At 47.8% G+C, this 16,430-nt stretch overlaps 1 protein-coding gene across 1 annotated transcript in view; it reads right to left on the bottom strand.

The window, feature by feature from the left end:
• Lcp2 (lymphocyte cytosolic protein 2) overlaps positions 1-16,430 on the bottom strand; it is a 43,879-nt gene that overhangs the window by 13,145 nt on the left and 14,304 nt on the right. The window contains exons 4-13 of the mRNA XM_026780138.1: positions 10,136-10,201; positions 9,659-9,690; positions 8,587-8,624; positions 7,205-7,406; positions 5,047-5,144; positions 3,523-3,589; positions 3,341-3,424; positions 669-694; positions 525-544; positions 307-423 (exon numbers count right to left, since the gene is read on the bottom strand). Coding sequence (XP_026635939.1) covers positions 307-423; positions 525-544; positions 669-694; positions 3,341-3,424; positions 3,523-3,589; positions 5,047-5,144; positions 7,205-7,406; positions 8,587-8,624; positions 9,659-9,690; positions 10,136-10,201 — 750 coding nt within the window. The remainder of the gene's footprint in view (positions 1-306; positions 424-524; positions 545-668; positions 695-3,340; positions 3,425-3,522; positions 3,590-5,046; positions 5,145-7,204; positions 7,407-8,586; positions 8,625-9,658; positions 9,691-10,135; positions 10,202-16,430) is intronic.

Raw genomic sequence — 16,430 nt, 5'->3', positions numbered from 1 at the left:
CCCCCGCCCAGTCCTTGTTCTCCGATCCCTAATGACATAAACAGACAAATACAGCTTCTCTGTGCTGTTCAGGCTTCAGTCCGGCAAAGTGGGAAAACCCAACAAAGAAGGGCGCTACTTCAGCAGGGTCTCCCCCAGCAGCCGCCCTGTACCCCCCCCCAGCACTTCTCCCCACACCTCAACCAGACTCCATTCTGTTCAGGGACCTGAGTACTGATCATCTACCCAGCGAGGACAGGAGTCCCTGCCCTCCTACCCAAGTGCTGGGAGCTCAAGGGCCCACTGCAAGCATTGCAGGACAATTACTTGGGAACTGGTGGCTTCTTCGCTATCAGGGGTGCAGGTCTTTCACTCCTTTCGTGTCTGTCCATGGCTGGTGGCAGAGGAGGCTTTTGTATCTTGGGTATATGCTCCCCGAGAGTCCTGCTGAGTGTGCAGAGAAAGGATTTATTTGTAGAGAAACCATCTTAACTAGGCAGAGACCTACAGGGAAACTCTGGGGCTAGAACACAATAGAGGCTTACCTTCCCACGGGAGCTGAGGGCTGCAAGACATTAGAGAACACAGGTGAGGGTCTAGCACATTCCAAAGAATACAGATAAGACAAAAAGCAAACAAAAAAAATCACAAAAAACTAAAACCACAAACCAACCAGGAAAACAGCTTACCTTGTCAGAAAATGCCGGTTTCTTTCCTGGAAACAAGAGAGACCAGAACATTCAATTTGGGACAAGTGTGAGCTCGAGAAGCAAATTCTGATGAACACCATGTCTGGGTCTCCGGGGAAGACTGGCTTCAAGCCTGGGCTCCAGATTTTGAAGGGTCTCTTGCAGAGCACCTGATCTTCCTGGCTTGAAAACACTGCTGAGCTTGTCCAAGTCATGTACAGCTAAGTACATGCTAATGGGATGTGGGGAGTGGGGGCGTCTGTGCTGCTGCTCAGTTGTGTGAAATAGTGTAACTGAGCACCAAATGATGGTTGACTTCTTGGGATTTTATTTCTTCTCTCATTGGCTTAAATTCCCTCCAACTCCTGTGGTACACTTGGCATTATGCAAAGAACACCATTTGGTTTCTGGAAAAAATTAACTTGGGAACAAGGACTTTAGGAGATTGTCCTGGTGTGCCAGAAAACATTTGATTGGTGATGATGGTAGTCATGGTGGTGGTGGTGGTGGTGGCAGCAGCAGCAACAGTGATAGTGATAGTGGTGGTCATGGTGGTATTGGTGGTCACAGTGATGGTTGTCTTTGTGGGGTTGGTCATGGTGGTAGTGGCAGTGTGAATGATTTTTCTTTGCTCATTTTTTTTTATTTCTTTGAGACCAGATGACATTGAGGCCAAGTATTTATACCTGATAACTCTTTAGTGCCAAGTTATTCAAAACAACTTAGATTATTTATTGTACCTGAGATCCTGTGGGTTAGGTGGACCTTTTGTTTTCTATGTGATGAAAACATTACTAATGAGGTTCTAGTAATCTGGAAGCAGGCCTGAAAGTACCTGAGCATGTTGGACCTCAGTTTCCATGGCTGTGAAGTCAGTGTAGTTTTGCCATGAGGGTCAGATGGCAACTTATATGCAAGGTCGGGGCCAGGATGGGTGAGCACTGACAAAGGCTGGCTAGTTCCTCTGTCGTTTCCACCCTCGCATGCTTAGCGCCCCAAGGCTCATGCTGATGCTGTCCACCTGAATCACGTTTTCACAGCATTCTGTAAGGTCTGAGTTCACGGTAGACCCAGGAAGGTCTAAGAAGATTGTCTACTTTTAATAACTCACTGGCCAAGGGAAGAGCATTCTCGTGGCACAAAAGAAGTTTAGTACATAGTTAGAGTTTGAGATTGAACATCTTCTTTAAATAGGTACCCCAAAAGTAAATTAACAGTCTTTGACCAAGTAGATTTTCATTTTTAAGAAAGTATTTGATTCATCAGAAAAAAAAATAGTAATCTTCTGATGTGTATATGCTCTTTTCATGTTGGAAATTTTATGGCCAAAGTCTAAGCATTAGTTCCTCTGCAGCATCATGGACAAGGATGCAGTTCAAAGGTCAAGCATGTATTATCAGGAAATGGTTAGAGTCCAAGTCAAGTCTATCTACTTTTGCTGCTGTTGTTGTTTGAGACAGGGTTTCTCTTTTTAACAACCCTGGCTGTCCTGGAACTCCCTCTGTAGGCCAGGCTGGCCTTGAACTCACAGAGATCCACCTGCTTCTGCCTTTGCCTCCCAAGTGCTGGGATTAAAGGCACGCACCACCATCACTTGGCTCCTTTTTATATAATATGTGCAGCTCTCTACGGTGAACTCTAAACTCAATGGATAACACAGCTTCTTATGACTCAGCACAGTTAGCATGTGCATCCGGAAAACAACAGCAGGCTGCAGCTTCGAATCCAAGATCTCAAAGTCATTTGACCAGCCGAGGAAAATACTGAGGCAAAGGCCTTGTTAAGGGTACCACTGGAGAGGAGGAAGGATGGAGCTGAGATCTGGATTCTATATCTACTCAGTTTAGGTGCTTCTTGACCAGGTCCACGTAGTCTTTAGCAGGTTCAAAGCCTAGGTCCTCAATGTCATGCGATAGGATGTAAAGGAGCAAGCACTTCAAAATCAGAAAGACTTGGGTTCAAATCTCAACCCACCTATGCAAACTGAGCCCCTCATTTAACCTATCTGAACTTGTTTCATCATTTCAGAGGCAGGGCTGATAGTAACCCCCTTCACTGACTTGGCCTAAGGATATAAAGAGCTTGCCACTTACTAGGTGTTCAATAAATTATAGCTAAATTTTAGAGTTGACTTAAAAAATAACTTTAAGGGTAGCTAGAATCGTGGCTGTTTGAATCATGAGTAAATTATGAGAAAAATCCAGTGTTTAATCAACTACACACATCCACAGCAAAGGGCAATGGTACTTAGAATTTGAGAAAACATTTTCTCCTAAGAGAACATCTTCCTTATGGTGAGACTGTGCTCTAAGGAAGTCACCACCTCCCGGGTTCAGCATACTAAGAAGTAGCAGCCAAAACAGATGATGACAGCTCTCCAGAGCTCTGTCTCTCAGCCCATTTCCTCCCTGGGTACCAGGATGCTTCACAGTATTGGTGGAGCAGGCACAACCCAGGGACTAAGAGCAGGGGATCTGGGTTTAGGTCTCTATCTTCATCATTTGGTAGTTAGGTGCTTCTAGAAAGTTACTGCTTTGTGCCTCGGTTTCTTTCTCCATAAAACGAGGATGCTTCTCCCAACAGTAAAATGAGACGGTGCGTATAAAAAAGTGCACTTAGCGCGCTATAAACGTAGCCATGGCCATTATGCATAAAATATGAGAAATACCAACCTAGTGTGAAGGGCTCTCGGTCAAGAGGCGCCAGTGAGCGGTCGAGGGGAGGTTTTGTGCTTCTGTCTATTGATGGAGCAGGCACTGGGGTGGAAAAGGTTGAGGTCAGTTAAAAGAAGAAATCTATACTAGATGGGGATGGGGTAGGTGGGCTGGCGGGCAGAAGGCAACCCTATGCTTACACTTCGCTGGCTTGTGGTTTCTACTTCTGCTGGGTTCTTCATGGTTGGGATGGGATGGTGATAGTGGCTGCATGAAATTAAAAAAAAATCCAAATATTTCGAAGCTTTTCCATCTATGCCTCAGCAAGACTTTGTGGCATTGTCTCCCCAAATCTGCCTGGATCTGCTCCCTCTTCTCCACCTCCAGGTCTCACTGGCGGCTCGCCATCCCCTCTGTCAGCTGAGCAGGGGAGGTCACCTTTCTGAGCTTTCTCACTCTCTCATGAAAAGTGCTTTCTGCACAGCAAAGGACCAGGCAAAAGCTCCTTACAAGCCCTCCAGGGGCTCTAGTCACATCAGAAGTGAAACCCAAGCCCCATGTGAAGTCCTACATCAGATGCTCCTGCCTGCCTCTCCAAAGAATTTATATGTTCTTCTTGGATGCTCTCAGGTCACTACATAAGGATCTCCTTGCAGCTCTCACATCCATGCTCTTGACCACGTCCTCTATGGCTGTGCCTCCTCTGCCTGGGGTGTTCTCTCTGCTTTCTACATGACTGGCTTGTCCTGTACCAGCTGAGTATCAGTTTGGTACCCTCGGTCGCACTACTGGGTCTTCGCCCTAACTACATTTCCAAATCATTTCTATATCTATTTACTTGTTTAGCATCAAAACCTCATGAAAGTTAGGACATTCTGTGCTGTTCATGTTCTTCCCCTGGCATGGAGAACACTGGTGTGCAGTGGCTGCCCAATCAATATCTGTCAACGTGATGGACAAATTCTGCCTCCTAGTGGTGGAGGTGGAAGTCTCCAGACTTCAAAAGCAAAATGCCTGTGTAGACTCATGGGACTCCATGAAGCCCCTTTGCAAAGGTGCTATGCCAGCACAAGGGGGCCATTTATGAGAAGGAGGTTTTCTGTATTTGCCAAGACCCTCCTCTCACCCTAATCTTCCCTTCTGGTCCTGACATTTTGGCATTTGCCACAGTTTTTAAGGTGCCCTGGCCACTAGCAGAAAGAGCCCATTGCCAGATGCTGACTTCTTTAGCTTTGTGTGAGTTCCATAGGAGCCGGATTGAAAACGCCGAAAAGGCAAGAAAAGGGGGCCTGCTATCACTGTTTCTCCCTGGCTTCACTGCGTTGGAAATTTCGTCTGAAGGTATTCATCCATGAAATTTGAGATCTGGCCAGCAGGTGGCGCAATGCTGCTTGCAGGAGGGCACTTTAGATTGAGAACCTAGGCAACACCAGGACCAGACTTAGTTCTCCCACAGTTAGATAGATGAATATTGAAAGAGGAATCTCTCATTAAACACGCAGTTCATATTATTTATGCTGCCAAAAACGGCAACAAACATGACATGAATAGAAACTGCTTATATAACACCACAAAATCGAACCGCTGAGTGGAGCTTGTGGGTACACATTTCCCCGTTTCTTACAAATTTAGAACCAGGTAAAGGAGCTTAGTCCCTTTCCTCTCTGCTAAAGAAATAATTGCTGTGGACCCAAAGTGGCCTGAAAGAAAAGGAGGAGACTTACCGAGTGATTCCGGCCTGTTGGCAGCGGAGGGAGGGCGGCCATTGGTCTCTGCGGGGGCACCGGAGGCTGCTGAGAGACCTTGCTGGTGGGAGGCCGGTCTGTAGAAACACAATGTTCAAATGGAAGAAGAAATGAAAATTTGAAGTGAGTGTTGTCTAAGTGCAGGGTTCTCTTTAGAACATGTTGTGCCTGCCCATGCAGCTGGGGGTGACAAGAGCACCCGATCCTTGTCCTCCAGACCTCCAATACCACCAGCATGAGTCCCAGCTACAGAGCCAGACCCAGTCTGGGTCCTACAGGAGACAGGAAGCCCTTGGCCGCTGTCTGCTCCTCTTCCTGCTTAAATTGGTATGACTTTCCACATACATGGGGATAATTCCCATAATACCTCACACCAACAGGTGATGTCTGAGACACTGCCAACCAAGGGAGGCCACTCTAGGATTACCCCAGTGAGAGTTTTCAGATACAATTCTACATGTGTGGACTACATGCATGCACACATAAGCCTGCATGCATATATATGCATATATGCACATAAAGTTCATGTGCATGTGCACACATGAGTACCTAGAAACATATGTGTATGCTGACACTCATGCATACACAGAGACATATGTGTGCATGCCTGCCTATATAAGCTCACACTGCACCCGAAGGTGCTTATCAGTGTTACATTAGCTGCTATCCCTCATGGGCCCCTTGTTCTGTGGCTTCCTTCCCTTCACAAATGTTCTGGGCTGCCTCACCCTCCTACTTCCTCCTTTTGCCCATCTCCTTCTGCAAAGGGAGGAGCTGCCCCCCACTTCTGTTACCAATTTAAATAGCACATGGTCTGCTTTAGATACCCTTATCACACTGGCTGCAGAGAACTGCCCGAGACCGGCTTCTCCCAGTTTGGGCTGGGAGAGGCCAGAGTGGAACTGTGAGGCATGAGCTGTGAGTGGCCAAGGGCCTCCTGGCATCTTGTGCTTTTGGCATGGCACTTTGTCACACCTATAGAACCCCGCACTAAGATACTGCCTATGTTAGTTTTAGGAGGACTGTGGAAGGAGTCTGGAACTTGGTGTTGAAAAAGCACTGAGTGCTCTCTTGATCCACCTTTTTGTCAGCCCTGGGAAGAATGTCATTCCCTGTCCAGAAGAAATGGGCTCAAGGCAAGGGCAAGCCTAGTCTTCTCCACCCCACAGGCTGCCTTTCAGCTCCCCTGATATGGGACCTCAGGGTCTTTGTACAACCATAGTGCTTCAGATGTTCCTCCCTTACCCCCACTCAGCCTCATATAACCAACTCTTTCTCATTCTCAATACACTATTTGATTATCAGCTGAAGACTACCTCTCAAATATCACAGCCTGAGGGAGCAAGCCCATTTATTACGCTGGCTTGATGATAACAATGACACGACGCAACTGTCTGGTGTTGTCTGACCCAGGGGACTAAGAGTGCTGGCTAGTGAGGTCTGTCTTGCTCACTCTGTCTTTGTGACAAACACCGAGAGACACTCAGCAACCTGGGTTCACTTTTCTGCCCTAAGTCTGGAACAGTCTTGGTGATGATTGACACTTCCTGCCTGTTAGCTTTAGTGTTCTGTCCTTCAACACACTAAATGAGGTGATGGGATGGAGCACGGCTCCCAGGGTTAGACACAGCACTCCCTGGGTGCAGAGGAGGCCAAGTGCGCCTATGATCATTTTCTGTCACCTCCTCTACTCGAAAGGAATCTCCACAAGACAAAGGTGCATTTTCCTTCCTGGTAGCTTCCAGCAGCACTTGCCGTCTGGCTCACAGTAGGAGATGAGGAACATTTGTGACTTCGTGAGTTAATGAAGGAGTGAACGAGGAGGGACATATGGGCATAGAGAAACAGGTAGATGAGGAACATCATAGAAACTGTCTCATTGTAAAGGCAGAACCAAGCCCTCTGAATACCTTCACATTTATTGTGACAGTCTGCAGATGGCAGTACCACATAGCTGCCCTCTTTCCAGCAAGCCTTGCCCTCTGTTCTGCCATTAGCCTGCTTCACTCGGGAGGAAATGGCCAGAGTGGTGGATTCTTTGGTCTCAAAGCCACCATTTCCCAGAAGCTGAGCAAGAATCAGCACCCAGAGAAGCCCAATGGGCAGCTTCTGGCCAGCAGGTTGCAGAGGTTCTTACCAATGTACATGGAGTTGGTGTTGGGGAAAGGCTTGGCGGGCAGGATGGAGTTCTGCAGAGCCTCCTCATCATTGGAGGGCGGCGGCTCGTAATCATCAGCGTTGCCCTCCAGCACCTCTTCCTCCTCATTGGGGGACTCATAATCCCCGTCGTCCTCTCCTTCCGGATCATCATCGTTGGGACTTTCATAATCATCTTCTTCCTGCCAGCACAGTGGAAGGACAGCACATCTGGTACAGATGTCACAGGACAACACTTTAGAGTACAGCCTCTGTGAGATCTCGGCCCAGGATGCCAGCATCCTCCCGGCAGATCTGTCACAGAGGGAACTATAATTTGTCACAACCTCCACAGATGGGAAACCCGTGCTTCTGGGCCAGAACTGAAGACTAATCTCTGGCTGAGCACAGAAGAGCTCAAGACAAACCTTCACAGGGATCCAGCTGCCATACTGAAACACAAACATCTGGGGGAAACCGCTCTATTGTTTCTTTTGTACAGAATAAATCTGCTTTGTTTTCCCATAAAAAGCATACTTTCCCAGAAGCCATTTTCTTTCTAATGAAATGATTTTATTTACTAGAATCTCAGTAAGACAAGGGTCACTTCCTCCATGACTGTTTTTGAAAGACCTAGAAATGGTCATTTATCTGAAAGACCACTTAGACTGAGGACTGGGAAGCCTGGGCTTCAGATCTGCCTGGACTTGGCAAAGAACCTTGCCCAAGGCACACCCTCCAGAAGGTTCCCTAGCTTTCTGTTGCATCACAGAGTCCTTAGCTCCCACCTGACTCTGTGCATGGCTACAGTGTGCAGTGTGAGGATGGGGGTGCACAGCCCATCAGACTCTGGTTGGCGCTGTCACTGTGACCCTTCCCACTCAAACCTGGTGTGGGAGCCTTTCCAGCGCTAACACCCCGTTATGAAATGTCTTCCCTCTGGGTCACCCAGTGGTGACTTAAGTCCATGAGAACAAGAGTTACAGTAGCATAGATTTCTAGAAAAGATAGAAGAAAGGGAAGGATTGCTGTCGGGCTTGGCAGCGATGAGCAATGTTGCAGCCAGCAAGTTACAGCCCCACCTCTGCATTCTTTTAAGGAAATTCTGCTGTCACAGCTGAGCCCACCCATTTGTTCACGGCCCGTGACTGCTTCTGTGTCACGTGGGAGGTGGGGGGGGGGGGGTAAGAGCTGAGTAGTAGAGAAGAAACCTTTCAACTTCCAAAGTTGGAAATATTTACTGCCTGGCCCTTTCAGGGCCCTGAAATGGGATGTGTCTATGCTTCGTTGGTGGAAGGGGCTTGCTCCTTTTTCAGCATTGCGATCAACATAAAGTCAGCCCAGCCACCAATATGAAGTTGATTTAGCCCAAGTCATACTCACAAAGGATGACCAGCCCCCATTGTCTTCTTCATGGCTTTCTGCAGAGGAGATAACACCACCATCAGCATCCAACAGAGAGTCAGAGCAGGTCTCCCTCCCCGCATTCATCACCGGCCCTCATCCTTCCTACTTCATGCTCGGGGCCAGCAAGGGTTGTGTTGAGTACAATTTACCCTGCCAGAACTCATGGTAAGTCACAATGTAATGGTATCAAGGGGCAGTGGGATCTTTAAGAGATAATTAGGTCAAAGGGACCCCATGGGCGGATACCTTTCTCTATGAATGGATCGATACTTTTCTCCAGAGACTGACTTGGGTCTCTGCAGACTGGAATGGGTATTGCAGGAGTCATCTGGGCCTTGAGACTAGATGCCTTGTTACCAGCACAGTCCTGGTATTTTGGTCACTTCTATAAATGTCCCTTACTATTCTCACGGTTTCCCACATGATGCTATTTGTAATGAGGTTGAATTCAGCCAGAAGTTGAGCTGATGGCAGCACCATGCTCTTGGACTTCTAGAAGTCTGAAATTGATAAACCTCTTCCCTACATATGTAACCAGCTTTAGGATCAGTGTTCTAGCAATGGAAATCATACTAAGAGAGCAACTTACTATTGGCCATATGATTTCTGTTAGAAGAGTTCTTTTTACCAGAGAGCAGCAGAGGTACCTAAACTCCCTTGTGTGTATACAAAAGAGACCGAGGATTGCTTTTCATAGAGTAAGACCTGGGGCTTTATTCATAGAGTTTCTTAATCAGCATGACTGTATGGGATCCATAAGCCCCAATCTAAATGGTTTTGAGCAATCAAACAATGGAAAACTGCGTGTAAGACTCAGTGATGAGGCATTGGCTAGGCTCAGGTGCTCAAAGCTGAGCCTAGGCTCTCCCACAGATGGAATTCTGCAGTGTTCCTCCAGAGGGGCACCCTTCTGCCTCTTAGTGGGAATCCAGACTCTTCTATGATGAATAACTGGCTGATAATTTGTGTCCTATGCAAGGCTCAAGAAGGCCAGAACTGAAGCACACATCACCTCCTAAATAACTCCTCTCAGTCCCGGTCCCTTTACCTGTCTCCTCTTGAAATCGTTGAACCTGAGGTCTGCAAAAGCAAACAACAGCATCTCAGTAGCCTGTCAATCAAAGGGCATCTCCTTTCCCCAGCCTAGCCTCTGCACCAATCGGGATTATGTCTCCCTGACGAAGACTCATACTCCTGTTGCTTGGTAACCAGAGTTGAACTGTCCCTAGCTTCTGGGAACCACTAAAGTCACACTGGTGCCACAGTCGGGAACTTGTGACTCTTTAATGATCTAGGGACTGTTCATTCCCCTGTTGTCCTGGACCCAGGGGCAAAATATTCACTGGGGAGAAGAAACTCCCTCCCCTCCTTAGACACTCTCCTCATGACTCCTGGGACAGACAGGACCACCACAGGTGAAGCAATAGAGGCCCAAACAGTGCTGCAGATGCTTTTAGAGGCTCTACTTGAGATTTTAACTCTTGAGTTCCCTTGTAGCAGGGCTTAGGCTGCAGCTGCAACTCACTTGCGTGTAAAAATGCTCCTTCTCTCTTCATTCTTGTTGATATCTTGACTTAACTTGGTGAGAATCCTACAAGATAAAGGCACACGTGAAGAGACAAAACAATCCCCTCCTGGCTTCCACCTCCTTGCTGCTCCCCCATCCACGTGACCTCCATGCAACATAGGCCAAACTTGGCCAATTTTCTTTTGGTGTCCATTTTCCCCAAGCCAGCCTTACAGCTTCAGCTCCATTTCCTGCCCCCACCTAGAACTTGTCCCCACTTTCCTCAGGATCTGACCTGGTACCAACCACTCCTGCTCCCATGAAGTCTTCTGTCATCTGCAGACCTATGTCTACTGAGCCTTCGATATCTGGCTCTGAGCTCTCCTTAAAAACTGGTCATCTCACGCCTGCCTTCTCCCTGCTCTGATGGCCTGGGGCCCGAGGATCTGCGCACTGGAGGTGTATAACCTACTGTCCTGCCATTCATAGGATGTGCTGCCTTGAGTCTTGGTGGATCATTCCTGTGACCAAACCATCTGCTAGACTCAGAGGCCCATGTGTACTTTTTTTTTTTTTTTTTTTTTTTTTTTTGGTTTTTCCAGACAGGGTTTCTCTGTAGCTTTGAAGCCTGTCCTGGAACTAGCTCTTTAGACCAGGCTGGTCTCGAACTCACAGAGATCCGCCTGCCTCTGCCTCCCGAGTGCTGGGATTAAAGGCGTGCGCCACCACCGTCCGGCCCATGTGTTCTTCTTATTACAAACTCCAGTGGGCTGTTTCATCCTATGGTCTCCCCGCCCACCATTGTTCCTCTTTGCATCTGCTTAGTCACATGGTATAATGGTCAGTCTTGTTTATGTGCCATGGTATGAGGTGAGCAATCTTGCTTAGCAGTTTGATTGGATTGAGAGACACCTAAGAGACTAGAACGTCACACTTCCTGGTGTGTCTGGGAAAGTGTTTCCAGAGATGACCGGACTGTGAGCGCTCTGTCTTCAGTGGGGGTTTTGGCTCAAATTATGGAGACCCAGGATCTGCTCAGAGACTCTTGCCAGCTTAAAGTCAAGAATTTCAACACAGTTAGCAACATTTGCTGCAAAAGCTGTGCATTCAGAGACATTTTATAGAGAGATATTTTAATAAAAATGTTAAAATAGCAACGAATCATGCTTAAGACCCATGTGTACATGACCTTTCTCCTACTCCACATAAAAACCTATAGTTTTCTAGGACTCTTACAAGAGACCCCACTGGCAGTGAAAGACACGTCTTCACCCCCTTTGCACAATCTTGTGGCTCCTAGTTTATTTTTATAATCTTGTAATCCTATGGGTCCATCCTAAAATCTCCCTTATCAAAAGGAGACAGACAAGGTGGTGTCTGCTCTTAGTAATTATGTGAGCTGTAACTTGAGAGACATCAAGTGTATACCGTGACTGCTAAGACACTTCAGGCTACTAGCCTTGAGGAAGCGCATGCCCACCCTCTCTGTGTGTCTTCTCCCTCTGAGGGCATCTCCTTCTAGTAACCCTTGTATTTAAATCTATGTTAAATTGAAATTCTTTTCTGCAGGGAAGTTAAAGATGGGCTTCACCTGAGGGGAGGTCCCTGAGGGTAAGGGGACCCTGAAGGCCACTGGGAGCTGTTGTGTTTTGGGTCTTCAGTCGCATGGGTGCAAATACACTTATGCGTTCAGATTGTGAGAAGACTGTCGAAAGGAGGTTGATTGAACTACAGGTTAAAAAATGTCGGTATCTAGAGGCGGGTACCTGAAGAGTATTTCAGAGCCAGTATTTTCTCCTGTCTCTTTCTGCATCTGGCTGCCATGAAGTGAATGAACGGCTCTGATCTTCCATGCCCTTGCGCACCGATTCTCTGCCTCACTTCAGGCCCAGAAGTCACAGACCCAAAGTGTACCCTCTAAACCTCCAAAGTCCTGAGCCAAAATGAACCCTTCCTTAAGTTGTTGTACAATAATTTGTCACAGCGACGAATAACTAAATCGCCTACGTGGAGTTCTCTCTTTTTAAAAAAGATTTATTTATTTGTTTTAGGCATATGAGGGCTCTATCTGCATGTACAACTTTATGCCAGAAGAGGGCATCAGATCCCACTATAGATGGTGGTGAGCCACCATGGGGTTACTGGGAATTGAACTCAGGACCTCTGGAAGAGCAGCCAGTGCTCTATAAAGGTACATCTTGCAGAGGGAGAAACTCTTGATTTATCCAGTCCCTGAGACCCAATTCTGGTCAAAATAACTGAGTATAACATGTGCTTAGGTACATTCATACAGAACCAGCAAGTTCCCAAAACCCAGCGCAGAGAGAGCCTTGATTCCGGGGCTGTATCTCAGGTAGCCCCTCAAACCCCCAAAACATAAGACTCCACACTCCGGACTTTAGCAGGACCCTCCCTGGCAAGCAGACTTGATGCTCTTTGGAGATTACGTAAGTGAAGAAGCTTCAGAGCTCATCGCAGTTACACTTTGCAGGAGGTGACAGAGGTTCAGACAAAAGAAGGGCTATCGTAGATTACTGATGAGGGCCACCTGTCTCCACACCGCACACAGCAGTGGGTCAAAGCCAACCTCTCTAGTTACGCATACCACAGCCTTGTGCGATTCTGTCTGTGCTGTCCTCTTCCTGGCACAGGGCGCTCTTGAGCCTCTTCCTAGCTGTGAAAGTGATGTTCAGTCTACGTCTCTTCTGCTCACGGGACAGGTTAGTCTCGTACAAATTTACTAGATTAGCAAAGGCAGTCCTTAGCAGACCTAACGTTTCTATTCCTCCTTCATGCCTAGGAGCTCCCAACTCACTTCTCAGTACCCTCCTACCTCATAGGAGTGACAGGGAAGATTAATTTGAGGAGCCTAGAGACTCAAGAGTGAAGTCAAATAAGGCAATAGTAAGCCCCCCCATAATAATGTCATTGCTAAGGCAGAGATTCTATCTATCTGTCTATCTATCTCTCTATTTATTTATTTCGACAGGGTTTCCCTGTAGCTTTGGAGCCTGTCCTGGAATTCATTCTGTAGACCAGGCTGGCCTCATACTCACAGGAACTCCGCCTGCCTCTGCCTCCTGAATGCTGGAATTAAAGGCCTGCACCACTACTGCCCAGCCCTAGAGCAGAGGTTCTCAACCTGTGGATCATGACCTCTTTGGAAGGTCTAATGATATTTCCACACAGGTAGCATATCAGATATTTACATTACGATTCTTAACAGTAGCAAAATTACAATTATGAAGTAGCAATGAAAATAATTTTACCGTTGGGGCCACCACAACATGAGGAACTGTGTTAAAGGGCTTTAGGAAGGATGAGAACCGCTGCTCTTGAGGGAGAGGAGCTTTTAAAAAGTGGGGGTGGGGAGCACTTCCTAGTTCTCGCTAAACACAGGATCAGGACATTTGTGCCATGACTATTGTCACATGTGGCCCAGCAGTGATTGTTGAGAACAGACAGCAGGCATGCTAAAGATCTCCCATAGGACAGCCAGAGAAGAGTGCGCCCTGCATCCTGCCAGGATGCTGGTAATAGCTCCAGCAGCCACTCGCTCCTCTTCTGTCACCTGCTTACTGAAGAGCAGGCATCAAGGCCTTCAAAGGGCCAAGGACTCTGCTCTTAACCTTGATGGAGAGAAGGAGACAAGGGGGCTATGGAGATGCCTCAATCAGCAAAGTGTTCGCTACATAGAGCATGTGGCCCTGAGGCATAAGCTCCTTTGATCCCCGCCACCCACATCAAAGCAGGGATGGTACCGAGCACTGGTGATCCCAACACCAGAGAGGCAAAGACAGGCTGATCCCTGAAGTTCACTGGGTAGCCAGCTGACGCCCCAGATCTTGGGGAGAGACCCTTTTCTAACAGCACAAGGTACAAGGTGGATTGCTCTTGAGAAATGAAGACTGAAGTTAACCTCTTGTCTTTATACACATCACACACACACCTACATGCATACACACAAAATAAGAGAAAAAAGCAAGAACAAGTATGTACCCATGCACGCATACAAGAGAGAGAGAGTAATAATAAATGTTTATTTGAGACAGGGTTCCACTGTGTAGTCCAGCCTGGCCTAAAATTTGAAATCCTCCTATTTCAGCCTCCTGAGGGGTGGGATTAAAGGTTCGTGCTGTCACCTAGATAACAATGAATACTTAGGGAAATAATGTTCAAAGTAAGAAAGTACCATGTATGTTCACATGATGGCCGAGGGAGCTTGGACAGGAGGACAGGGATTGCAATTTAAACCTACCCGCCCTCAGCAACTAGGTACCCTTTCAGCAAGGACCTGAGGAAGGCAGAGCTGAGCCAGAACTCAGCTCCCATCCCACAGCGCTTAGCTGGCCTTTGACTCGCTCCCACACACTCTGACTCTTAAGAAAGATGTCTCCCCCTGGGTGCCATTGTGCTTCTCACCAGTATCTCTAACAGCCAAGCTGGGGGCTGTTGGGGCTCTAGCTGGAAAGGAAGGAAACGCTAAACCGCAGGCCTCACACGGTGCAGCAAAGAGCTGAGAAAAGGGCAGAATGGCTCGGGCTGTCACAGGCAGCACAGCTCAGCCTCCCAGCATCCTGCTGCTAAGGAGGGCTGCTAAGACTTCTTCCAAGGCGCCAGCCGTGCCTGGCCACCACCTCCGCGGGGGCAGGCTGTTGGGTTGCTTTGCTAGTGAAGTGACTGCTACCTTTGTGTGAACCCACAAAGTTGCTCTCCACCCCAGTGGACCAAATGACAGTGAGTGGCAGAGATGACTCAGTTCCACTTTCCCCACAAAGCCCCAAGCCTCGCTCCCCACTAGGGAAGGAGAAAGAACACTAGGCATCCACACCGTCGGTTGTTCTTCCCCTCTTCTGAGGGTGCTGCTGGCTCCGGAGGACTTGAACCTCCCAAATGAAGTCAAGCCATTGCAAGAGGGTGGCATTGCATAAAGGCCTAGGTCCCAGCCCCAAAGCATCTCTAACTTACTGGGTGACAGAGCCAGTCTTCATCATCACATTCTCAGATCTTTCCCGAGGATGCACAAGGGACAGAAACTGTAAGTGTGAGATTGTGGCCATAATGTCCTTCCTCAGGGCTAGCATTTGTCTGTCCTCAGCAAAGCAAATTCCAGCCAAAGGTTATATATTTTTGTTTGCTTGTTTTAATTTTTGTAATAAGTAGGTCCATCTGCCTACTCTCCTGCCTACTCATCAGGATGGCCTCAGTGCCTCTGTCACATAGATTCCCAGGTCTACCCTACAGTGGGTCAGAGTAACTCCCAACAGCCCCGAGCTGGCTCTGATGATCAGAAAATCTTGCAAAGTAACTTTTGTCCCTCTAGATTTCCGTGGAGATTGTTATTTATAAAAAGAAGAAAAGAAAAAAGGAGAGAAGAGAAGGAACTTTGTCATTACAAAGGGAATAAGGTTGAAGTGGAGTGAAAGAGAGAGAAGGGCTCGTCTGTCTGGGATCCGCTGCCACGGCTCCCTTCTCAACAGTCCATTCTAATTTACTGATTATATCCCGCCTGTGGGCCTGGACTCAAATGTGCTGATCGCTCAAGAAGAAACAGAAAGGAAGGAAGGAGGGGAGAGCACAAATGCAGGGGGTAGAGAGAGATAAGGAAAGAGGAGGGAGCCATCAGAACACAGAACACACAGAAAGAGTGGACATTATCTGACCCAATCCAAGTTGTGTTGCCTCTGTTGTCCTGGGTGTAGCTGTCTAGTAGCCAATGGGGTGAGGGGCAGGCTGTTTCTTATCATAGCCTGGCCACTAAAAGTGCTTCCTACCCCCACTCTGGTTGGCATGCTCCCTTGAGAGGCTTCCTCTTGCCTGGGGAATCCCTCCAGAACTGCACGTTCCAGGCCCAGAATGGGGTCGATAACACACCTCCCTGGAAGGACATGTCAAAATGTCTCCTCCAACCCTGGCCTCCGCCCTCCTTCTGGAACACCTTTGTGCCATCATGGCCCCTGCTCTGAATTTCACCATTATTTAAGGAAACAAAGTGTTTCCACCTCTTTGAACCGTGAGGCAGGCCTTCCATATCCTTCTTCAGCCAAAGAGCCACAGTGTCTATCTTGAGATTCAGGAAGGTCCCTGCATGGCCTCTTAGCCTCCAGTGGAACCCTGCACGTAGGTTGGAAAGTCTCCGGGAGTAACGTGACCTCCCCGCTTCTCTCTCAATGGCCTTCACGCCTACGTTTTACTTGGACCTTACAACCACTTGAGTGGTAACCAGATATAGTTAGCTCTGTCTTATGAATGTGGAACTCACAGGAACGGAGAATCAGTGCCCACGTTCAGTAAAGCCTTAAGAAGAGTTTCC

Source organism: Microtus ochrogaster, chromosome 7 (genome assembly GCF_000317375.1).
Source record: "Microtus ochrogaster isolate Prairie Vole_2 chromosome 7, MicOch1.0, whole genome shotgun sequence".
NCBI classification, from domain to species: domain Eukaryota; kingdom Metazoa; phylum Chordata; class Mammalia; order Rodentia; family Cricetidae; genus Microtus; species Microtus ochrogaster.
The sequence above is the reverse complement of the archived record's forward strand: the minus strand, read 5'-3'. Positions and strand labels throughout refer to the sequence as shown.